Genomic DNA, 25,755 nt, shown 5'->3' with positions numbered 1-25,755 from the left:
AGCAGTGCAAAGTTTCTTCAAATGGGAATTTAATAACATCACCATGGCTGTGCACTGGGAAATGTTTATTTAATTGTGTTCTTTTTAAAATATTATGGGTAGAGAAATCCAACATGATTTCTAGAGTTTTGAGTGTGAACAACCCCCAAATGCCCCCATGTTGTGCAGATTATCTGCACAGACTGATGTACTGACATGCCTTGGTGCCTATGGGTCATCTTTAGAATGCAGGATTCTGATTCTATTTTCTCTCTGAACCCCATTTACTTCTTTATTTTAACAGTAACAGGTCAGCAGTGTCTGTGTTTCCTGGACTGTTCCTGGCAGCAGCTGCATTGGTGTTTTTCTCCAGCAAATTCCCATCATTTCCTGAGGTCTCTGAGTCTCCCACACGAGTGCAGTGGGCAGTTCCCTCTGAGCAGTGACAGTGTCCCAAGGTCTGTCCTAACTCTGGAACCCCTGTAGAAATATGTAGGAGATCTATGCCTTGGAAAAACCTTTCAAAACTGTTGCATTATTTATTTTTATTCTGCTTCAAGGACAATGCTCTTCAAACCAAGAGATGACACAAAGGAGCCCTGGGCTGTATAAATATAGAATCCTTTTTATTTTTTTGGTTAATAGATACAGTACAATTTTGACTACATAAGAAAGCGTTGTTTTCAGTGCATACATTCTTCAGACAGACAGGAACATGGCAGACAAACATTCCTTGTGGTTGGAGGATTACATGACACTTGGTTTATTCCTGTAAGTCCCAAGTTACTGGCTTTTCCCAGTTTTCTTTAGCTGCTTTGACAACTCAAGGTCTAAGGAGAAATGAATTGAGTAATAAGGATGTGCCAGCTCTGGTGGCACAGGAGGATTAGGCGGGAGAACAGGGCACTGCTCAGCACATCCCACACTGGTCTTCCTGCAACCACAGCCCTCGTGGCACCACATCATATCCCAGATGACCCAACCCAGCAAGATTTCTGTCCTATATGGAAAGAATAAATGTCAAACAAACTAACCAGTGCTTGGGCCAACCCCTGTACAGAGACTGACTCTGAGGGTCAAAGCCCGAACTCCTCTTGCACTTCCCTCGTGTGAGGTGGTGCTGGTGTCACAACTGCTGGGTTTCGTGATGTGGTGTAAACCCAGGACAGTGGATCCCAGGGTTTGGCCATTACACTTGCAGGGAGGGACAAAAGAATTATTGCTCCTTTCTGAGTTTTCCATTCACTGTATGGTAAGAAAAAAATCCCAGGCTGATCCCTGCATACGACCCTGATCTCAGGTAACTCCTGCATTCAGGAGAACCCAACAGTGCTTTACCCTGTTCTGCAGCTATCTGGGGCTGCTGATCCCTGCAAACAGCTCCTAATGGGAGACAGGGACCACGGCCCCCAGCCCACATCCCAGATCCAACCTGAAAATGAGACAGGACAGCGCTCCAGTGGAGGATCCCTGGGGAGATCAGTCAGACCTTGACTGGCCAGCTCCAGGGTCCCATGGCCGCTGCCATCCCAGCAGGGTGTAAGGAGAGGAGTGCCTGGACACTCTGGGATACCCTTGGCCTTTGCCAGGCAGGGGACCAGGAGCAGGGTTGGTGTTAGTGGGACATCAAGCAGAGCAGTTTAGGCCTAAATGTGTTCACCTTCAGCTTTCAGTGGCTTCATTCAAGACCATTACTCAGACTTTGGGTTTTTATCTGACCTTCCTTGATACCCCGAGCAGATACTGTGGGCCCACATCCTGGTTAGGACCCCCTTCCTATGAGGATGACTTGGAAGAACCTTAAGAAATCTCACTGTTTGAGGAAATGACTCAGAGAACGATCAGATTCACACAGTCACCAACCTTCATTTTGCTCCAGACACCAATATTGAAAAATCAGTAGATAAAAAAAGCTTCTCCCATTCAGGGAAAGGAGGCTTCCAGACAAACTAAGACAAACTAGTTTTCCTTGGCTATATATTGAAAAAAATTCATTGTGAAAAAAGCTTACTCTAGATTATCTAGATCAGCCTCTGCAAGCACAGAACATCTGGGAAAGAGTAGAGTGAAATGATCCTATAGCTGACCTCACTGCAAAGGCAGAGCAAAGCAACCCAGAGGGCCTGGGAGAGCACACCCCAAGGAGCAGATGAAATAGAGAAAGGGGGCAGGAAAGTAGGCTGTTCCAAAACCCCAGCCTGAACAATAACATGCAGCTGAAGGCATTTCTGCTTGGACACCCACGTGGCAGGGGACTGTAGGAGAGAAGACAACACAGTTCTGATGAGCTCTGAGCTCCTTTGCCCTCTTTCTCTGGGATTCCAAGAGCACAAATCCAGCAGTGAGCATCACCAGAGGAAACCAAGGTCCATGTTACTGCAGATACACTGAGCTCTGCCAGCCCAGACAAGGCAGGTAGCAGACAGGAGTGAGTGAGAATCCCTGAGAAGTCCAAAAATACAATAAACATCACATCATTTAAACGACTTGCCCCTTCTGACCCTCTGGCCACTACACCAGCCTTCAGTTAAAACAGAGGCACTGGAAACTCCTCACCTACAACAGGAGTCACATGGTGACACTTCCAGGAATGAGATAAACCTGCCAAATTCCTCCAGATCCCTGTTTCCTAACTGAAACTAAATAATGTGGAGAACAAATGAGAGGCAGAGACACTCCCATCCAAGAGAATTGCTCTGAAATGGCACTGGTGGGGCACTGTAAACTGGAGCCTGGCCTGCAAGCGTTAGTGAAATGTTTAGTAACAATACTTAACTCTGTTATGTCTGGGTATCTCTTTCTCTTTGGACTAAAATGTTACACATTTTACCATATAAATGAATCACTATATTTGTTGCTACTGGGTACACTATATACATCGTTGGAAGAACAGAACAATAATTAAATTAAGGGAGGAGAGAAAACAGACAAACAAAATATTAGTAAATAAAATAGAAGACATGTTCAATAATACTTTTCAGGCAATACTTTTGCTTGTTACATTTACTATAAGGAGGAAAAAAAATCTTCCACTCGAAATAAACTCTGGAAACAGCTGCCCAAGTTCAGCCCCTTCACTGCCAGGGCTCTCAGAGGGGGATGCAGCTGTCAGTCCTGCTCCAGACATGTTTGATCCTGCCACTGCAGAGGAGCCTGCAGATCTGGGGGGTTGGGTTTTAAAAGATCTCTGCTCTGTGTCACACCCTCCAGGTGATGCAGAAGGGCTGATGTGGTTCCTGAGAGCCACAAAGGACCTCCCCACGTTCCACGTGGATCCAAACAAGCTCCTCGCTCCTCTGGGCTCAGCAAGGTCACCAGAAACCCCAACAGTTCCTCCTTCAGAGACTGGGAAGGTGACATAGTCCTCCCAGCAGTTCTTTCCATTCTTCATCACAAATAGGCAGGTTTTGCCCTACATGTGCTTATTTTAAAGTTTGCAAGTGAAGGTTTATAAACATCGTGTTCTTACCCTGCAGTAACAAACACCTCACTGTGATGCCACCAACAGCTCAGCTACACGAACTGGCTGTACCTCCTTTTCCTTTTGTCTCATGAATAAATTATTTCCATAAGAAGTGGTTGATTACTAGATCAGAGCTGTAGATAATTAGTGTTTGATGAGAAACAGATCCAATGAGCTTTCTGGGGGTCATCAGATGAATTCCTTCCCAGTAGTTTCTTCTCTTATACAACTAGCTCTACTTAATACACAGGTGCTAAAATACAAAGCAGTGCAAAATGACCCCAAAGCAAGTAGAGCCCCCCCCATCTGGCAGGTGCACTGTGAGCAGGGGGCTCCTGGGGGACTGCAGGTGATTTCCTTCCTGCACTGACTGCAAGCCAAGGACAAGGAGCAGAGCAGCTCCCCAGAGCCCACCCTTCAGGTGCCTGAGCGTTCACAGTTAACGTGGGTTGGGCTTTGGAGACTTGTTTTCCCCTTTGCTGATACCCGAGGCTTGTTTGTGATTCCTTCAGCATAGCCAATGTAACCACTCACCCAGCAAAGCTCCCTGGCTGCTGCGGGGGTGTTCAGCTGTCTTTGCCAAGGTAACAGAATCGTTTCGCAGGGGTTGGATTTTCCCCCTCTACTTTGACTACTGAAGAAAAAGTCTTTTTTGCTGAAGAAGTCAAATCAAGGAAGAAAAGGGGAGGGTTGTGCAGACCTTGGAGGAAACTGCACAGGGAGCCATTTATAGCCCAGGTTTATAACTCAGGAGGTCACAGCCCTGACTGTCAATGAACATCTTTCTCATCCTTGCTTTTTCTCCTTGCAACCTGGAGACTTTTCCCTTCCTAAATTTTTAAGGTCAGCTCCGATTGTTACAGAGCAGGTGAAATGATAAGGACTAGCTGCTGGGTTTTGAAGGGGCAGTGAGCATGGGCAGGGTGTACAGGGGAGCTGGGCATGCAGGGGGTGTGCAGGGGACCTGCCCACAGGCAGCTTTGGGGCTGGGGGAAACATGCTGTGAATTCCTCCCATGGCACAATTTGTGATCCCTTCAGTCCTGCTGCAACAGGATTACCACGAACCCAGGAAGGGCTCAGATGCAGACGGCACTGAATATCATACCAGTGTTTACCTTGGCAAGGCAGCCAGGGATAAATGTGTGGCACACAGACTTGCAGCTTAGCATGGGCTCATATTCCCAGGATCAAACTGTTGGGCGTTTGCCGCAGAATCCAAAGGAAATGGGTTTTTTTTAGCTTCTTTTTAGTAACCAGCCTGTGTGCAGAAAGGAAACAGAGAAATGCTGCTGCCCTGCTGGTGCCTCAAGGAGTTTGTGTGTGACTCTCGTGCTCTCAGTGAGTGTTTTGTGCACATTCACACAAACGTGCACGTGAGCTGGGAAATTCTGCTTAAGCTTAAGAAGGTTCATATTTAAGGCAGTGATTTGCCTTGCAATCACTACAGATGCATCTCCAGCAAGGCTCCCTATTGCATGTATGCTAAAAAACTGTTGTTTGAGCAAGGAGAAAGCCCAGGGAAGCAAATTTAAGCCCATTGTGTGCCCTGATGGCCCAAAAGACCAGCCTGCCTCCTGGTGCATGAGTACTACCAGCTTTCTCTGGGCCATACTGTTTTCAGGAGTGTATCTTGTGGGCAGCGGAAATTATTAAATTCAAATTGTAACAAAGGTATCTTGGATTTCAAAAATATTTCAGAAATATTTACAGGAGGCGAGATCCCAAGTTAAGAACAGTGCTTCAGTGCTGGCTTTTCTCCAAACCCAAAGCATTGGTGTGTTTGGCTTCTGTTTATAACTGATCCCTTCCATCCTTGGACTAAGCAATTCCTAGGCCAGTAGCTTGAACCCTGTGTTCACAACTACCTTGACATGGCTCTTATGGAGTAAAAGGTGAAGGAAGGAACCTGTGGATCTGCAAACACCAGTGAGCAGCCCCAGCCAGGAAGGAGTGGCAGAGTTGGGGGTTACAGCTCCTCCCTACAATTCTGATGGACAGAATGTTCATTTACTGCATGTGTGGCAATAGGCCTTTAAAGTTAACAGAGGAGATGCTCTTCAAATGTTTCTATTCACATCAGAACCATTGTCCTGTGAGATTTCCCTTCCATTCCATGCAGTCCTGGAGACACGAGAGGATGCAGCAGGGCTGGAGGTGCAGCCTGTGCCAGGGGTGGTTACACCGGGGGGGCCGAGTAGTGGATGACGGAGTTGTAGTCTGGGGGTGGGCTGTGGCATTCCAGGTTTGGATCCATGGGCAGCAGAACAGAGTCTTCCAGTGTGAAATCCATGGTGTCCTCTTCTACCTGCACTGCTGGCTGGTACTTGACAGCCTCATGGTCAGAGAGGATGGACTCCTTGCTCCTGCTGACAGCTCTCCTCCTGTGGGGAACAAACCACGGGATATAGCCACCCTGTCTCATCAGCCTTGGTCTCTGTGTGCAGTTAATGGTCAAAATGCTTTTTTTTTAAAGTAAATATATAATTCATCTCAACTCTCCTTTGCAGCACCCTGTAAGGCAGTGACAATCATACTCGTTGGATAAGGGAACTGAATTAGGTATTTTGAATAACTCAGTGTTTTAAAAGTAGCCTTAGGAGTAAATCCAGGAGCTGTGTTGCCCTGTCTTTTTATCTTACCACATTTCAGTTCTCTTAGTTATAATGGCACCTGTCCTATACATGCCACAATATTCTCTCTCATTGTTCTGACACAGGTCAGTAAAAATTTGACTTTTCTGAAAGCAGAACTGAAGGCTATGACTTTTCCTGAAGTATAATAAAGGATGAAATACTGAGTAATCTCTGACAGACTGTAATTTAAAATGATACTGAAAGGAAGGGTGCATGTTGAACACACTCTTGCAGTGCAGGGCTAAATCTCTCTTGCACTGCCCAGCCCTTCCCAATTCCTGGCGAAGGGCAGCACTGTGCAGAGTTCCAGCTGCTCCTCTGTGGCTGCTGCTGCTGGAGGGAGCAGCTTCCTCTCCTGCTGCCTTCCCTCATTACAGGGGATGGAGAGCAGCAACCTCCAGCACATGGAGCAACCTCAGTGTTAAAAGCAGGAGAAGCCTAGAGAGGATTTGTATCACAAGGTGCCCTTGAGGAACAGCAAGTGTTGTGGGGAAGAAAAAAGGTACTTCCTGTCACAGGCTACCTTAAAAATAATGTTCTGCTAACCTTGTTTTTTTCCCTCTGAGCAATTCACTGGAAGAGGCCTGGATAACTTAGGGTTGGTTCTCAAAAGGATCCCAATATGAGAGTGGTTTTTAATCTTCTGCACTTTGCTCAGGACTCTTTAAGGTGCAGCTCTTTGGGATGAGCCTCAGTCACAGACCCACCATCACGCATAAAGCTGCATTTTAACGACTGTAAACCAAACCTGAATAAGCAACAGTTCATCACAGAAGTGCAGAATTCAGTACACTTATTTTGCATGTCTGCATCTCCAGCTTTGTCTCTAAGAAGCAAATCCAGGAGCCCTGAGCTGTTGTAAGAGCCAGCCCACCGTGTCTTGCATGTCTAGGATGAATTTGGGTTCTGTGCAGTGCAAAGGCAGAGGTTACAGAGCAAAGCTGCTGTTCCTGTGCTTTCAGACCTACACAAGGCACTGAAACCAAACCTGTGGAGTAGCAAAGCAGAAATTCTAAAAGAAATAGGAACCCTGAGAACTCTGACAAAAATGCAGCACACTCTGCTTTCACAATCTAAGCTCTTCCTCTCTGTCTAGAGAAAAACCTGAGTGGAAACTTCTTACGTATCCCATACATTTGGCAGCTGTCCCTTCCTATACACATACAGCTTCTCTGCAGATAGATTCTTCCCTGGCCTGAGCACCTGAACCACAACTTTGCCTCACTGTTTATTCCTGTAACTCTCTTTTTGTTGCTCAGTTCTATTGACTCGTATGGGACAATTCCATGGATGCTCTGCCCTCCAATTTGCCAGGTATTAAAGCTGTCAGTGGAGCCTGAGAGAAGCCTGAAAGTATCTGTTTAACTTGGCCCTCAGCCTGCACATCTCAGTGCTGGAGGGAAAGAAAAGTTAGTAGGGTTTAGTTTGGCCACAATGGGAAACTTTTGGTCCTCTATAGTCTCTCAGCAAGTTTTGTTGGGTTTGTGCCCCTGTAGGTCAGGAGACTGGATATCTGGGAATAACCCAGCACTGGAATCGGGCTGGTGTTTGAAGGACTCTTCAGTGCTGACATCAATGTCTGCTCCAAAGACAGAAATCTGGGGAGTGAGGTCAGAAGCAGCTTTTGTCATTGGCTGTCTTAGACTAAAATGCAATTAACTTCCAAAACTATTCCTTTCATCTAAATGCATTTCCTAGTTCAAGCTGTCCAAGGGCTTTACATTTTTGCCTTCAGTGCTCCTGTCCCTGACACTGTGTCTGCCCTGCTCGTACTCAGCAGCAGAGGTGCCTATGCTGGGCTGTGTGTTGGGATGAGGGTGCAGCTCCTTTTCCATCTGTCCTTGGGAGATCCTTTGCTCCAGAGGAACTGCCCCAGCACATAAGAGCTCAGCCTTGCTCTCAAGGTGGGCAGTGCCTGGTGCTCCAGAGGAAAGCAAAGCCCCTTTGTGCCCTGAGCCCACTGTATTGCCCTGTGTGAGACAGAGAAATCCTCCCTGAGCCCCACCAAGAAACAAGTTGTGACGGATCTGATTTGCTTCATCACACAATTACGCAGCTACAGAAGTTGGTAATGGGTATGTAATGAAATCACGTCATTAAAAGCTAAGCTGGCCATTCTGTGGCTCAGTGCCTCTGCTGGGCTGGCACTGCACTGCCCAGAAGGGGTTTCCTCACTGCCTGTGCCTCTGATTCCCGAGTGCTGCTCAAAGGTGATCAAATAGATGAGAAATCTGCTCAGAGCTGGGACTGTGCCAGCCCAGGCCAGTCCCACCATGGCACAGTGCCGAGGATGAGGTGTGGAATACCAGGACATGGAGCTGGAACAGCTACCCACTGCCCCCAGCATGTGTTACACAGTGACCACCTGTGAACTGCTTTGCCCCTGCAGAACTCGTGTGGCCTGTGTTGGGGCAGGGCAAGGGGCCAGAGGAGATCTGAACTTAACCATTCCCTGACCCCAAACAGATTTGGTAACCTAAAGGACCCTCTGTCACACTGGACACGTTTCTGTGGGGTGCTGGGGGGAGGGGGGTCACATGGAGGACATGCTGAGCTGCTCCAGCCTTGTTCCATGGGCTGAGACTGGAGCTGGCCAAGGCACAGCACTGGACTCCTCTCTTTCAGAAAGATTCCTCCAAGCCAGGGAGGTTTCTGGGGCAGTACAGAAGTGATGACAGCTCTGGAGGAACCAGTACTAGAAACTAAAAGAATGCAAAAGGGTATCAGCAAATCCCTAAGAGTGACAGGGGTAATTCCCAGCAAATCCTGCTGCATCCAGTCTGTATTTCCACAGGTCCCTCAGCCTGGTGCCATGTGGAGTCTATCAGGTGTAAAACTGACTGAGGAGGAGGAAGGCAGGGGTGGGAAGGCAGTACTGGGAGCTGAGGGGGGCTGTGCAGGCAGGGCTGTGCCAGGCAGGGCTGTGCAGGCAGGGCTGTGCAGGCAGCCTGAGCACCCTGAGCCCATCTGGGTGGACATGAATGTGTGGGGTGGCTGTGGCTGTGCCCTTGGGTCAGCCCCAACTAGGAGCCTGGGCAAGGGCACTGCAGGGGGAATTAGAGCCATTAACAGCTCCCCTTTTCCTGGGATCTGCCAGGTCTCCTGCTACAGATGAAGCTGAAAACAGTACGAATTACATGTAGAAAAAGTTAGCCTGAATATTAAGTAATGTTTCACAAACTTTTTCAGAGTTTCCTGAAGGTGCCAAAGTTGTTTAGAGGATACCACAGAGGATAATCCTGCAATAGTCAGAGGGCCTAAATGACCTACTGAGGCTTTTGCTTCCTTCTGTGGGAACCAGAGATTTTGGTTAGAGGTAGAAAAATCCGGAAAGCATCAAAGAGCTGGGAAATCATTACTGGAGCTGTTTATTTTATGTGAGAGGGAGTCAGTTGCTACTAGTCTAAATTTTGGGGTCAATGACTTGAAGAGGAGCCTGGAGAAAGAGAGATGACTGAGAGAAAATCCCCCTGTGAAGGGAGGGCCTCCAGCACCAAGAGCAGAATTTCCTCAAGTGCTGTGGAGCAGCTCTTACTGCTTTGCCATAAGAAGCCCAAATATCTTGCCCTCACTGGGAAAAACTAATAGATTTTTGTGTCCATGTAGGAATTCTGGCTGTGTATTTATGGAAAGATCAGAAATTGGGCTGATTGTTGCCACGTAGAGCCATTTGTCTCATGATCACACCTCTTAAAAACAGGTAGGAGCCTCAGGGTTTTGGAGGAGCTTTCACAGGTGTCTAATGAGGCACAGAGTAAGAGTGACTATTTTTTTAAATTATTTTAATTTTTCTGCAATTAAAGAAATAAAAGGCTTATTTTTCCTTCTGGTAGTTATGACTGATTCACAGTTTGCTTTGATACATTTTAGACTGAGTGCTGTGCAGTAGGAATTTCATCCTGGGTTCCCCTCTGGCACTATCAGTGCATCAGGACTGTGCTGGCACAGAGAGCTCAAGGGATTGGGATCAGGAAGTTGTTGTTTTCAACACTTCTAGAAAAAAAGTACAGGTAACATAAAATTTTCACAGGCCAAAGCCACCCACTCCTTTAGTCTGTGTCCCCTCCTGCGTGGCCAAGCTGCCCAGATGTCCCAGCACCCTAAAAGCATTGAGATGGAAAGCACCACAGTCAAACCCAGACTGGGGACCACAACCTTGCACAATTCTCTTTCTAGTCTTTGCTGCTTTAAGTATAATCTTGGGGGAAAAAAAGGGGCTTGCAAAACTCCTGAGCAGCTACTCATTCAAAGTTCTACTCTGGAGAGCTCCGGCCAGGTCACAGTGCAAGGGGTAGGACACAACAGTAAGGATATTTATTATCTCAACATCACAGAAGAAAACTCTTCTGGAACTACATTCTACCATGGAGCAGAGATGGTTCCTGCCTCATTCTCTGAGCATCAAAAGGATTCCAGCCCAAGGTAGGCTGAATTTTTGGGGGGCACCTTGTGTTTGGACATGAGTGCCTGATGCTCCAGAGCAAACCCCATCCATTTCAATAGTATTGACTTGCCTTAGGCTCAGTTTGGCTTTGCCAAAGGCAGTGATGGGCTCTGGGTGCAGCATAAAGAGCCCAGAGAGGTTCAGCTGAGCCTCAGCCCACTGGTGCTATGGGCCTTGGGCAGAACCAGATCAGCAGTGTCAGAGCAGCTGAGGAGAACTGGAGTTGGTGGGGGATGGGACAACTGAGCAGATATCAAACCTTTTATAATTTTAAACAATAACTTGATTATAGAGTCTCTGGGAGAATTTCAAAGCAGTGCTCAGCTGCAGCCTGTTAATATTATGAGCTGAGAGTCATCCCAGCATTAAATCCCTCTGTGGTCTCTGTGCTCCTCTGAATGCTGGCTCCCTTATCCCAGTCAGTCTTTGTCTCTCACTGCAGCTACTGCTCTGACTTTCTACTTCAGCTATAAAATGCTCAGAAATGGTTAGTCTGGCCTAAAAGCGGTCCCGGGCCCAGAGTATCGGATTCATCTTCAATAAACTCTTGACACTGACACTACATAGTGTGTACTGTTGGCAAGTTTTACACTCCACAGAGGAATGAATGCAGGATAAATAAACAGCAAGATTTTGGCAAAAATAATAAATGCAGCCACCCTGGTTTAGAAAACATGCTCAGCCTTTGAACAGTTTTGTTTTAGAAAAGAAAGACTTTGAAAAGGATCCAGGGTAAATGTTTTTGATAGAGACAGATACACAATTAACAAGGGTGACTTTATCTCCCCTGTTAAACCCACATCCCTTCTGACCTCTCCAGACTGTTCTAAATGCTTTGGAGGCTTGTTTTCCAAGTTCTCAGTGCAGGAGCACCCAGGGGTGTCCTGTCCTCAAATGAGAGGGCACTGGAGTGCTCTGCACTGTGTTCCAGCTGTTATCTGTGCCAATGACAGTCTGCCAGAGTGAAAAAAAAAGGACAAAGAAGCTGACAAAATCACTGTCTCAGCTGGACCTCAAGCACTTGGTGAAGGATGTGGCCAAGAAAAACCATACCTCTGTCCATCCATCCCATGGGAATTAGGGCCCTGGGAATGAGGGGACAACAAACAGCTGCTGCAGGGTTTGCTGTCACAGCAGCTCCTTGGAATGGTCTCCCAGGGCCTGGCTGGCACACAAAGGATCAGGTATCTCATGCAGAATGGAATCCCTATGGAAGTGTGGGCTGGAAATGGGGAGAACCCAGCTGGAGGGGGTCACTGACCCCCACAGGGCCATGGCACTTCCCATTCACTCCCAGTGGGCCTGACAGCTGGTTCAGGTTTTCCTGGAAATCTCTACAGAACAGGCTGTTATGGAATTCTGGTGTTTTTCTATACCTTGCTGGACGTTGATTTTCCTGAATTTCAGCAGAAAGCCTGGAAGGGGCAGAGAGAGAACCTGTCTTTGCCAACTCTTCATCCAAGTGGGAGAAACGCAGCAGGGAGCAGCAGTCAGAGGTGACTGACAGGAGTCTTTAAAAGGATAAACTGTCTCAGGGAGGCTGTTTGTGTGTGTATGTGTTGGATTTGTGTCAGTGTGGCATCATGCAGAAAAAGGAGGTAAATCAGCCCAGGTAAAGCATTCCAGTAATGCAGCTCCTGACATTTGAGCTCCTGTTTTCAGAGCTGGTGCCATTTGGTCTCCATAGCAATGCCCTGTGCTGGCAGGAATCCTCTGCACAGCATCAAAACATGGAGCCAGATGCAGATCTCTGCTAATCCCACCAGGTACAGCCCTGCTACAGTGCTGGGACAGGGAAATGCTACTGGACAACATTAGTCCTGAAGTCATACTCCTATCCAGCAAAATCCAGAGCATTTGCATGCTCCCTGTTAGTGTTGCCTAGAATTCCTCATGTAAACTTCTCCCTTTTCCTCCTCTCCTGCCTCCAAACATCCAGGAACTGATGGTTTTAAGGCAGCTCCTGCCTTCTGCTTTTCTCTCTGAGTGGGGCAGCCACTCCCTCCAAAACACTGGCACACTCTCCCCAGGCACTCTCACAGGAACTCTCCCATAATATCCACAATTGCAGGAGGGGTTTTCTCATCTATAATTTCTCTTTAATGTAGAAAAGTGGTGACTTGATGTAGAACAAGGAACTGCTCTGGTGGGAAAGGTCACTGAGTTTAAGACAGAGGAAACTAATCCAAATCTCACCAACAGATTTTCAGAGGAAACTCCAGGAAATTCAGTAAAAGTGTAATTAGCTCAATTAACTGAATAGACATGGAATTCTTTGCTAGAGAATAATTTCTTTTTTTATATTTTGGGCAGCTGTTCTTTGAAATTCTACCTGTTGACATTTTAATCAGTAAAATGGGTTACTATTGTCAGGAAAGTAGAGAAGGCCTGTTTCACTACTAGGTCACCTCTCTGCCTGTGGGATTGTTACTGAAATGCAAAGAACCGGGAGCAAAAACCTAAATATCTGCTTTTATTCTTCTGTGATTGTACTGTGAAGGGATGAACATAAAGGGATAAACATAAATAACCTCTGTTTGTAAACCGGGCTTGAGAATAGAACTCCTGGGATCCTGGAGGTGGTGGGATCAAGGGAGTTCTCTGCAAGACTGTCTTTACTGTGGTGATAAAATAAATGTAGCAATCTGGTAAATGTACTTGCTTTGCAGTGCTTATGCTATCCTTTACTGTGCACACACCTCCCCAACTTCACTCATATCCCACCAGTTGCACAGGTTCCAGTCCCTTTGCGTGTCCAAGTTAAATATACACTCTGGTATAATCATAAATGTTATTTTTTGAGTGAATAAATCAAGTTCTTCAAACTATGTTCCATCAGTGAAGGAGAACACTGGAAAAGCCCTCAAGAAACAGCTAAAATATGTATATTCTCAGCCTTTTTGCTCCTATCACTTGCCATTTGCAGAATGTTCTGCCCCTTGGTCTCCAAGTACAATAACCATGGTTTTTTGGTGATGGGGCTGAAATGCAGAGTTGCAACCCCTTTTAGCTTGTTGGGACAGTCCAGCAGTTTCCCTTTTGGAGTCAGAAACAAAACTGCAAATTTCAGAAGCCTTTTCTGAACGGAAGACTGCCTTTAAAAAGAGATGCCCTGAGTACTCACGCCAGAGCCATGATCCCGTAGGGCCAGGAACGGATTTCCAACCTCTTGGGGCTTTTGATCTCCTCTGACGTCAGCACCATCCCACTGTCCGACTCCTGAGGGGGAAAAGGAAGGAACACCAGTGATAAACCGGGACCTGTGCACTGGGCCTAGTGCAGGGCCCACCAATCCTTCAGAATATTCCCTTCTCAGGGCCTGTGTTATCAGTTTTTATCCTGTTAGATAGATTAGAGCTCTAATGCTGCTCTGGAGCCCCAGAACACTTCCCTTGTTTCTGTGATGCTGAAGCTTTTGATCTGTATTTGGAAGGAGCAGCCTTAAAATGAAAAAATATCAAAAAATAATGTGACATTTTCCAATTTGAAATTGATATTAAGCATATGGGTATCATGTACGTGGGATGGAGGTACAAACAGACTGAATTCAGAGAGAATATATCCAGGAACTCTGGCTGGGTTCCTTCAAGAAAAAGCTCCCTAAATACCTCCTAAAAATACACTTTTAGGAACCCTGAAATTTGAAGAAAGTGGGAGTTCAGAAGCATTTTGCAAATCCAAGTGCTTTGCGAAGTTACAGAGCCTTTGGTTGTGGATTTTTTATGAGCCATCCAACAAAACTGTCCTGGTTCCAGTTAAGGTTGAGGTTGTGGTTCTGCTGCACTGAAAGCTGAGCCTCCAGGTTGCAGTTCAGATCAAGCTGTCCTTGTGCAAAGTGTTGTACAAGTTCTCAGACACCACGGTCCTCATTTTAAGCAATTCAAAAATATTAAATATTCTGGGGGTTTACTTTGCATTCGAAATCTTGTGTGATGCTGGACAGTTGCATGTCTGTGTGTTTGTCCAAACTGAGACAGCAAAAGACTCCAATATAGAAGTGAAACTCTAGTTAGTCTTATTTTACTAGTCAAACTAATTGGAATATAAAAAATAATCCCAGCAAACAACAAATAGCAAGCAAAAGCTTTTTTTATAAATACTTTGGGCATATATCAGTTGTTAATAAGGTCAGTTTAGAAACTGGTTTCCAAAGTATAAAGTAAAATCCTAAATTAACGAGGTCTGTCAAAGACTCAGTAGAACCCAGCTTGTCTCTGGTTTTTATCTGGACTGTTTCCCTTAGAACACACAGTCCAGGAGTAGTTTATCTGAGGGCTGCTCTGCAGTTCCCTTACACTTGTCTGTTAAACCAATATCCACAGGGACTGCAGATAAGTGGCACAATTCCAGGAAGGTGTGGTAGAGCACTTGGAGAGATCCTGGGCAACTATTTGAAATAATGACCTAATGTCTCTTAATGTCATGATATTTAAGATAATTTTAGCAACACAAGTGCACTTAATTTGTCCAAGACCATAATTTGGCTTTAAAAGATCCTGACTGAAATATCACATTTATTTCTGATCTGATGATGTGTTATTACCCATTTTTGAAACTTCTCCCTCTTCATGTAAGGACTTGCTTTAAAATGCCCTGAACAGGGAGCACTTGGGCAAGTGATGCTCGTGCTGGCAGCAGTAATCTCTCACTGATACTGGATGGGTGTAGGGAATGTCTTTGTGTGATTTAGAGGGACAGATTTTTATCCTGCAAGAGGAAAGAGGCAGAGCCTGAGAAATTTCTGAGCCTTCTAATCCCTGCGATGCAGTGATAAACAGACAGAAATTACAGCTGGCAAAATGTCAGGGAATAATGGGCCTCAGTTTGTGCTGACCACAGAACAAGTGAGCAATGGACTCATCAAGGACATGAAATATGTCCAGGACAGGTTGGAGCTGGAGACTTGACCCTCCCTAAGGGGGCTGGCTCTGTTCAAGAGGGACTCTGAGTTGCCCCTTACCATCTGAGCCCTGCCCTCCTCCTCTGCCAGGCGCTCTCCTGAGGGTTCCATGCTTCCCTCCTAAACTTTGATCCACTTCAGGCATCCCTGGAGCACAGAGACCCCTCCTTGGTGCACAGACCATGTCCCTGAGGCAGAGGGTGTGGGCAGCACAGGAGCTGCAGCCAGGGAGTACCTGAGCCATCCAGGGAATCCAGGAGCTGGTCTCTGATTTTTTTAAATATGGAAGGAAAAATAGAAAGAAAACCCCTCCAACCTGCAGTTTCAGAGGAAGCCAACAAGCAGAACCATCATTTTGAAACAAAACAAGCTTTTGTTTTTCCCTGGAGTGAAAATTAAACCCTTTAACACTCTCACTTTAACACTGTTCACTTTGTGTGACCAAGAGCAGGATCTTGAATCTTGGTCTTGTCTACCCAGAACTGAACACCCTCACCCCCACCAGTTATTGGCTGTCTCAGCCAGCCTGAATGTGTTCTGGACACATTTCCCTCAAAAAGCCTCATTTAAATGAGCTGACACTTTCCTATGGTGGAAAAACATATTGAAATATGTAATATAAAGGCCCTTGGCCTGATCAAAGCCAGGGGAATCACACATGAGCTTCTCTTTAAATTATTTGTTAAGTAAAATGCAGGTCCCTCTTAGTTGTCACACAGACCTGTGTGTGAGATGCCAGGGCCAAACCTTCTGCTTGATTTAAAACTGTTTCTTACCAAATAGATTTCACAAGCTCTAATAAGTGTTTCTGGGGCTGGTGATGAGTGATCTGTGAACCTGGTGGGGAAGGAGGCAGTCACCTCACTTACCTCATGCATCACTTTCTCCTTTTCCACTGGCACCTCATCAAATGTCTTCACACTCAGGGGTCTCTTCTTGCTGTTGTTACTGCAACAGTAAAGTGGAGGGGTCAGCCCCAAACCCAAGCAGATGCTGCAGCACTTGGTGGCTCAGTTACACCCTGACCCAGCTCAGCCTCCTGGACCAGTTTTCTTATTTCATCCTTTGTAACTAATAACCAACACCCTGACAAATTTGTCTGACTCTTTAACTAGCATTATTGAGAGAGGACATCAGACAGTGCCCAGCTCCAGGGAATCCTTCCCTCCCTCCCACCCCTGTCTCAATTTTCCCTACCCAGTTTCCACTGCACTCCAGCGATTCACTCCAGGGTTCAAGTTTTCTTCCACAGAGCAAGTTTTGGGGTTGGATTCTCCATCGGGATTCAGGGTGATGTTCAGTGGAATATAGTCTTTACCATCCTAGATAATTAACAACAGGAAAGATCACAAAGCTGGTGAAGTTCATTTTGTGCTGCATCTCAGTGTAAGAGGTTCTGGTGTTCTACAGAGCTTTGTGGGAGCCCAAACCCAGCTTTCAGCAAAGGAAAACAAGGGCTGACAAAAACCTGGTGATCTGAAGGAGCTGGACCCTTCTCACAAGACCTGTTAAAGTTCTACCTTATGGATCAAGCCTGGCTCCAGCAGAAATCAGAAAAGACTTTTGAGATGATTGTATCAGACCATGTCTAAACCCCTGTAATCCCTCTATCCCCAATGTAATCCTACTAGAAGAAAAATTAACTATTTGGAAATTGCAGTAAAAACTTGTGTAATTCCATAATTAACATAACTCGTCCCCTTCATTAACATGTCCAACCTCAGATACCTTTAAAATAGTGTTCTCGTGTTCAATAAACTATTCCAGTTCCCCCATACTGGGATCGTGTCTAGCTTTTATTTTTCAGACCGCCACTGAGCTTTACACTCTGGACTGGAAAGGACTGGATTTTATTTCAATTTATCTTTATGATGTTTCTTCAAAGTGATTGTGATGTTCCTTACATCATTCCTACATTCCAGATGTGAGGCTATTCTGCCTTCAGGGAGGGGCAGGACACTGATCTGCCTTTCAGGAAAGCAGTCTCTATACTGTCATTGCCTCTTAGGGAATTCCAAGGGACAGCCCTCAGGGACACCTAAACCCAAGTTTAAGCCCTGGAGAAGGGAGGGAGTGGCAGGAATTCCCAAACCCCTGGGGCTGACAGGACATGAACAGAGTTTGGAATTGGTAAAAGCACATTGCCTATGTGTAGACTTTTTGGGTTTGTTCAGCTTCAGTTGGGAAGAGCTGTAGTTGGGAAGAGCTGTAGTTGGGAAGAGCTGGTCCTTCAAGTGGGAGCCTGGAAGGATTTAATTTCTTGTCCTTCCAAGGAATCATAACGAGCTCTGCATTGTCATCACCCCCCCCAGTAATCCCAGAAATGACTCTGCCTTTAAGGTCTGAAACTATTTGTCCAAATTTCTCTTTGCTTATTTTTTGATTTTAATTTTGAGAAGCAGTTAAGTGCCCTATTCCCTTATCATGATTTTTATGTCTCCTTAATTTACTTTGGTTATAGAATAAAACTCTCAAGCTCTTAATGTTGCAGACTGAGCCCTCTTCAACTCAGTTCCACTACAGTTGTTTACAAACAGGAAGAAGCTGTTTGATTTCTTCTTAAGCTGACAATTGCATTTCTGGTTGTTTTTAATGAAGAAGAAAACAACTGAATTAACTATTATGACATTAATAATGCTATAACTGACTTTCAGAGCTTTAAATTGCATAATTGTAGAGCTCCTAAGAGCACTGGTGGACGTAATCTTGGAAAATGAGAAAGTTCAGGAGGTGGAGGAAATCAGGAGTGCAGTTGAAACCAGAAAGAAGGGAGGTGTGTGTGTGTGTGGGACGATGATTTTAAGATTTACTTTTATTTCTCATTATCCTGCTCTGATTTATTGGTAATAAGTTGTATTTTCTGAGAAGGGCAGTGATAGGGTGGTTTGGTGGGCACCCAGACAGGCTTTACTGTGCTGGAATCTAATTAGAACTGTTGGTGAGATAAAGCACTGTTGTTCCTCTGAGGGGCAACTGGGCCTTTTTCTAATGAATGTAACTTTCTCCTCCTATGGATGGACAGATATCTAGTTTTAAAACATAATCCCCTTTGCATAGTTACCATTTTCTTTAATCATCCTAACAGCCTTTTTCCTTGTGACCTCTCTTGTGAGGTCAGAGGTAATCTTGGTGTCCAACAGCCTTTCCCTGTGCACACACAGGTATCCACATGCACACACCAACCCATCAACACAAACACATGTGTCAGAGGGAGCCTGGCGTGCTGTACCTGCTGCACACACAGGTATCCACATGCACACACCAACATATCAACACAAACACGTGTGTCAGAGGGAGCCTGGCGTGCTGTACCTGCTGCACACTGGCCTGCAGAAGGTCTCCCAGGCGCTCCACGAGCTCAGTGAACGTCGGCCTCTCGGTGGGATCTCCATGCCAACAATCCAGCATTGTCTGGTACCTAGGGAAAAACCCCAGGGATTCAGAAAGGGAAAGGAAAGAAGCTTTGCTTCCAGACTGTTTCATTCCCCTGCTGCTTGGTTTGGTCAGTCTTTGGGTGGTTATGGGTTAGGACAGGCTCAGATCTCCATGTGCTGGAATTCTGTTCTAGTTCCCCCGTGGGATGGTTTTGGCTTCCATCCTTCTGCCTCAGCTGAGCCTTTAGGCTTTTTGTTTTCACCCAACTTCAAATCTGGCTGCTGGGCCCTGTGATATTGCTGAAATAAGTCATGGTTATGGATGCTGGGTTTCTGTTCCAGAGCCAGAAGTCAAGGCAGACACAGGGGTCTCCTGAACAGAGATCCAGGAACTACAGCTCACATGGTGGACCTGTTGATCTTGTTGTTGGCAAAGGTCAGGCTGACTTGGCCTGTCCTTGGCATTAGTCTGTGCTACCAGGACACTCAAGGTATGAACAACCACAGCATTTACTGAAAACAAAATACAAAATAGCTGAGGTGCCCTTACCCCTCTTCACCTGAACACAATCAAGTTTTAATACTTAAATGACACGTGTCAGCTCTCAATACACGAGCAGGAGCTCTTACACTTCTGGGGTGGAGTACTCTGGGGATCTCATTCGGGTCCCTTCCTTGAGCCGCCGGCAGAAATCCTCATCTATCTGCACTCCAGGGTACGGGGAGGCACCTGGGGGAGAAATGAGAGGCTTCAGAGTGGCACAGTCCCTCTTTCCCAGCTTAGGGAATTAAAGATAAATCAGTGATCTCTGCTGAGCATCTGGGATTACCCAGAGTCTGGCAGCAAAAGAAGCTTGAGCAAAGAAGTTGCAGTTACCTCCCGTCTACACATTCTGCTTGGAAACCCGTTACAGACTCACTCTGTCTCTTCAGACATTTCAATCACAGTGTGTCCTCCACATTTGTGATACACCCAGGACCACTCCAAGGTAAAACAGGGCAGAAGAGAACTAAATTTTATTAGTTTGAGACTTTAAATGACCTCTTGGTCAGTGGTAGAGAAGTTCCAGCTCATTCAGTTGGTTACATTCAATAAACTATTAGCCTGCCAATCTCCAGCACAGAGTGAGCCTGAGTCAGTCAGTCCTGCTCATCCTGCCTTGCCTTGGAATCTCTGGCCTGGCTGGTGCAGAGGGAGCTGTGGGCACCTGGCTCCTGCAGAAGGCCCTGAGAACCTGCAGTTCAACCTCAGGTATGGAATTGTGCTTCACCAACTGAGTATTGTGTGTATTATTCAGTCCTACAGGCAAAACTTCCTTGAAAATGACCTTGCAGCTTTTTAGCCTTGTTCGCTTCTTAGGGAGTGTGTTCAGAGTGTCTTCAGGGCCACTGCAGTGCCAGTGTGAGTGTTACTGTCCCAGAGAGGGCAGCTCGTGGCAGCTGTTATTGTTCTCAGAGGTAGAGTGCTCTGAAGGGACCAGTAGCACTGTATTATTGCACAAAAGTTGGCCAAAAGTCATGAACATAAATCAAAAAGTCATCATTTGCCTGTGCAGATGGTTCTCTACAGAGGAGGGACTGGCATAAATGCATTAAATGTGCTCCTCAACTAATGAGTTATTCAGAGGTTATGCTCTCTGCTGTATATCTCCAGTGCTCCGTAAATAAGGGGAACAAATATATAGTTCGGGAAAGTGCTCTGGCATCTGAGTAATCCAGACCTCACAGGTAACATTCAAGAGAAGTCTGTGCTGAAGTTTGAAAGGTTACTGAGCCTGCTGGGATAGACCTGAAAGATCTGTAAACTTCCCTCCCCTCCTCCTCAGCAAAGGCTTCACATGCAGCACAACCTTGTCTTGCACATTCTAGCATCCAAAAGCTGGATGATGAATTTGGAAACAATTTAATCAAGTCTCAGCATAGAGGATTGAATGGAATCTGGATCTGTATCCAGCCCTCGAGGAATCTGTGTATGATCTACTGTCTATAACATTCCTGCATATTTCCTGCTATTTTTCCCCCCATTTGGAAACACCATCATGTGCTGTGCACTTGGGGGCACAACAAGCACACCAGAAATCCTTGGATAAAAGCAGCCAAGAGGGTGCCAAAACGTGGCTGCTCCCAGAATTATTCTGCTCCATGAATCTGCTTGCTCAGTCTGCAGAGCTCTGCATGGGGAGCTGAGATCCTGGCAGCTTCCCAAGAGGGCACCTCAGCACAGCAAACAGGCTCCAGTGACATCCAAGGCTCAGGGATGCTCAGCCACAGCACATCTGAAATTCCTGGATGTACAAGGAGCAGGTCACAGTACTGGGAGTGTTTCCAGGAGTTCTGTAAGTTGGAGATAGTCACTAGCATCACTTCTGCTTTATATTTGGATCTGCCTTCCTAGATTTGCCTTTCACCTGTCAGAATAACCTGGTAATCCACTGTTCAGCTCACATGGCATCACCCATTAGCCAAAGGCCTCAAAACAGGCTCCTACCACCTCCCAAGATCCCTGTGAATAAACAGACAGATAGAAATTGTGGTGTCACCTTCCCACGTGTCCCAGCCACCAAACTGCTGCCTGTGCACCTCTCCTGACTTTCACTTGCTTGTCTTTGCGTCTGTGCATCTGTACAAACCCTGAGAAGGGACTGGGGCTTCCTGAACACCCCTGTGCTCAACAGGGGTTCAACAGCCTCTCCAGAGGAGCCTCACTTGGTCTGCCTGGCTCTACACTGTCGATGACCAGGGGCAACACCACAAACCCCCCTCATTAGAGAAGAGACGGCCTTTTTCATTGACTGCCAACCGCACTGTGCCACTGTTGTGCCATGGTGATCATGATTTCCATGGGGAGGACCTGAATGGAGAACTGGGAGGAGCTGAATGGAGTCAGGCCTTGATGAATGGCCACAGGACCAATCCCAGTGCAGAAGAAACCCTTCAGTTTGTTCAGTACCACTGGGTAGACCTGGCTCAACAATTATCTTACTGATAAGAATCCTGCAAATACAGTGATTGGGATGGAGACCTTGAGGGCAACATGAGAGAATGGGGTGAGGAGGGATGGAGAATTCCACTGGAGCTCACCTTCTGAGTGCTCTCTCTTTGGTTACATCATTTATCATATCAACTGCAATGTGTTGGTGAGAGCAAACACAAGGAAGGCAAAAAAGAATAATAGTGACAGGACAAGGAGTAATGGGTACAAATTGGAAGAGGGGAGATTTAGGTGAGATATTAGGAAGAAATTCTTCCCTGTGAGGGTGCTGAGGCACTGGACCAGGTTGCCCAGGGAGGTTGTGGATGCCCCAGCCTTGGCATGTTCAAGGCCAGGTTGGATAGGCCTTGAGCAACCTGGTCTAGTGGGGAGGTGTGTGGGATGGGGACTGATGATCTTTAAGGTCCATTCCACCCCTTAGCATTCTGTGATTCTAAGAACAAGTTTTGATTGCAGGATCTCTTGGTAGTTTATATATTTGACTGGTGCTGGCTTTCTACCAGCTGGAGGCAGCTCAGATCATAAAATCAAGGAACTCTCCTTTTTCACTTCCACTCACCACTGCACTTCATCTGCACTATGTGATAAGCCTGATAACTTGGATTGGGATGCTGAGACAGCTTGGGAGAAATTAGGCTAAAACATGTGGTGTGAGGTCCACATGATGTTTTCCTTAGGGAAAATCTCTTCCAAAATGCTCAAAGATGTGGCATGCAGTGTGATATCGGAGCCCTCTTTTGATCTTGGTTTATTTAGTAGGATAATAGATGCGATGTTATACGAGCAGGCACTGCTTGTTACATAATTATCTCTGATTGCTTTTTGACAGTGCACATTGAAATTCCAGGAGACACCGACACGCGCACCATGAGCGATTTCAGGATGTATAAACATTGCTGGCACCACCTGACATGAGGTGTGTTGACCCCTTTGGAATAATTTAAAGCTCATTGCAAACTCAGCCCCAGATGAAAATGAACAGTCTCTCTCAAGCCCTGATTTCCCTGTGTATCACCAACATGGATCCAGCCTTCTGGAGGAAGCCTGTTGTCCTTCTCTCAGCTTCTGCCTCTGGAAGGACCCATGACCAAACTAAACTCTGCAGTTTCCTAATCAGTGTTTTTTCCCTTTTTAGAGGGTGCTAAGTCTGTGGGACCCAGCAAAAGCAGCATTTGTAAATGGGAGCCAAACATACCCTGTAGCAACGACAAACAACTTCCATCCCTTGGCTCTCAATGATCTTTAAACTTATATATAAGAGAATTCAATCAGTGACACAATCCTTAATTAATATTTATCATTGGAGCTGCAGATGTGAGTAGTGCCAAACCACAGGCATGCCTGGATGATCTGTATGAAAAACGCTCTCAGAGAAAATGACTGCTTTTGAACCTGTGCCACTGAGAGAAAAAGGAGTTTGTGACCTATGTCATCCCAGGGCAGAGGCTGTTTACAGATGGCAGCCCTGGCAGGAGTTTGGTAGGTTCCTCTGAATTCAGAAGAGGACAGTCTATTGTGCCAGAAAAAACACCTTCATTAAGAAAAGGCACTATCTAAAATTAAAAGAAACCAGACAAATTGTTTTTAGAAATTAGATAAAAATAGAGTGAGTTTCAGTGACTCTGGTTTTTTATTTGTATTGGTCAGGCCAATGACCTGAAAGTCACATCTGTTAAGTCTGTCAGGACTTTGGGAATGATATAAAGCCTGTTTCTGCAGTGCCTCTTGCCACTCATCAGTATTCAGTTCCTTTGGTTCCCTGGAGATGCCCAATGCCTGTTCCCTCAGAGTATGTCTCTGCTGGTGCATCTTCCTGAACAATCTGTTAAAAATGGGGCACCGCTCGTGCTTCTGGAGCTTTGCCTTTCTGTGGTGTTTCAAAGCACCTGCAGCAGGTGATGCTGTTACAGAGCCACAGAGGTGTTACACCAAAATAACATCACTAAATAAACAGGACTGAGCCCTGGAGAAAGCAGGAACTGCCACGTGTTTTAACCATTTGAATGTGAATTTTGTGTGCTGACATGGACTAGAGGAGAGTACAAATGAAGACTTGGACTGAAAGTAAGTTGTGATTTTGCAGTCAGCCCTAACGAAAGATTAGGACAGAAGCAGCTCCAGACTTTGCATCTTGACTTGGCATCTTGAGCCCGATCATTAATTTCAACTGATCCATGAACTAAAGATAAAGGAGATTACAGAGTTTGCTTTAAAATCCAGCATTTTAACTGACAATGCTTCTTGTTTTCTTTTGTCTCAAATGCTGATTAAAAAGCCACAGCCGACATTCCTAAATTCCCTCAGGAAAACAAACTTGCCACTCTGCAAGGCAATCTGAGAGCAGCAAAGTCCACCTGTCTGTGAGGCTGCTTGTCTCAGTTTCACAGCTTTATCTGCTGGACAGGAACCAGATCTCAGTGAGGCTAAGATTTCTAACAGCACCCTGGGATGAAATCTGTAGCACATCAAGAACTCCAGTTCCTGTTCTTTCAGCAATGTTGTTGGCTTGCAAATGATATGGGCACAAGAGTATGTGGTTCTACCTGTCCCTGCCAGAATGACTCAGGCAGAGCCCAGCACTGGTTTCTCGGATCAGCCTCATGGCAGCTGCTGCCAAGACATTTTTCTTACTTAGAAAATCTTAGATGTTTGTGGGAAGATAATTAAGCTGGGATAAAAACATCATTGGGCAATCCTCCCTGGTGTTCCATGGGCTGGCCACGAGCAGCATAAACCCCCTGTGCCCTCAGCAGGGGGACCCTCCAGCCTTGGGGCTGTGGGGGTTCCTGAAGCAGATTTCTTCAGGAAAATATGGTTGGATGGGAAACTTCTTCATTGCTGTCAAAGAAGCATCTCACTTCCCAGCAGCAAGGGCTTGTTGTATCTCTGGGTTCTGTTGCTTTCAGTGGCTACAAATGTTAGGTCCAGGATTTAGGATTTTTGTTCCCCCCTCCCCAGTGTTTTCACGGTTTTCAGGTGGAGTTCTCACTAACCTCAGCCCAGTGGCTTTATTTCACACCTGCCTTACACTGTGCACTTGTCCCAGTTGAAGCAGAAATGCTGCTCCACATCAGCACCTTTTTGTTAAAAGCTTTCTAGCATAGGGAGCCATAAATTAGGGGAAAATCATTCTTACCTAGAGAAAATATTTCCCAGAGCAGCACTCCAAAGGACCACACGTCACTCTGCGTTGTGTAAATCTTGTCAAAAATAGCCTCTGGAGCCATCCATTTGAGTGGGAGCCGGGCCTGGACACCAAAGACACAACGGGTTGCCAGGGCTGCTGTTACTGATCCACCCAAGCCCGTGGGGAACAACAACTTGAGGATAACAATCCAGCTCCTTCCACTTACATCTCCCTTCCGTACGTAGTCGGGGTCTTTATAAATGTCCCTGGCCAGGCCGAAGTCACAGATCTTGACCACGTTGTTCTCGGAGAGCAGGATGTTCCTTGCTGCCAAATCCCGGTGGATGCACTGAAAGGAACGAGGACACAGGGGATCAGAGGAGCTCCCTGCCAGAGCTGAGATCGGGAGAGTTTCTTTGGGAATGGGGAGATAAATGACCTGCTGTCGTGAGCAGGTTAGAGAAGGGAATCTGTGAGGGAACCTGCCCCAAACATTCAGTTCTATGCAAAGGAGAGAATTACTTGGGGAACAAGCCAATATTGCAGGTAATTCTCTGACTTTCACAGTTATGACAAGACAAAGGGAGTCCTATTTTCTAACTAACTGTTCACTGGGAAAACTGGGAGAGGTCGAAAAGCAGCTGCAGCTACATTTGCAAATGCAGGCCCAGGAGTGTGTGAGATGGGGGTGACTCTGCTCGGGATTCCTGTGCTCCCTGGGAGCTGTGTCAGTGCAAAGCCCGCAGTTGTGTGCACACTTGGCACGTGTTTTACATTCCATTTACAGAAAAGGTGTTCCACAGGCTGCAAACATCCTTCCCATTGTATCCAAAAGAGGTGC

At 46.2% G+C, this 25,755-nt stretch overlaps 1 protein-coding gene across 1 annotated transcript in view; it reads right to left on the bottom strand.

Moving 5' to 3' along the window:
• Nucleotides 1-584: 584 nt before the first annotated feature.
• LOC116793766 (vascular endothelial growth factor receptor kdr-like) overlaps nt 585-25,755 on the bottom strand; it is a 132,785-nt gene continuing 107,614 nt past the window's right edge. Inside the window, exons 23-30 of the mRNA XM_032701846.1 lie at nt 25,141-25,263; nt 24,924-25,035; nt 19,426-19,525; nt 18,734-18,839; nt 16,619-16,743; nt 16,291-16,369; nt 13,646-13,740; nt 585-5,825 (exon numbers count right to left, since the gene is read on the bottom strand). Of these exons, the coding sequence (XP_032557737.1) occupies nt 5,621-5,825; nt 13,646-13,740; nt 16,291-16,369; nt 16,619-16,743; nt 18,734-18,839; nt 19,426-19,525; nt 24,924-25,035; nt 25,141-25,263 (945 nt within the window). The 3' untranslated portion in view covers nt 585-5,620. The remainder of the gene's footprint in view (nt 5,826-13,645; nt 13,741-16,290; nt 16,370-16,618; nt 16,744-18,733; nt 18,840-19,425; nt 19,526-24,923; nt 25,036-25,140; nt 25,264-25,755) is intronic.

Source organism: Chiroxiphia lanceolata, chromosome 14 (assembly GCF_009829145.1).
Source record: "Chiroxiphia lanceolata isolate bChiLan1 chromosome 14, bChiLan1.pri, whole genome shotgun sequence".
Taxonomy (NCBI): domain Eukaryota; kingdom Metazoa; phylum Chordata; class Aves; order Passeriformes; family Pipridae; genus Chiroxiphia; species Chiroxiphia lanceolata.
The sequence above is the reverse complement of the archived record's forward strand: the minus strand, read 5'-3'. Positions and strand labels throughout refer to the sequence as shown.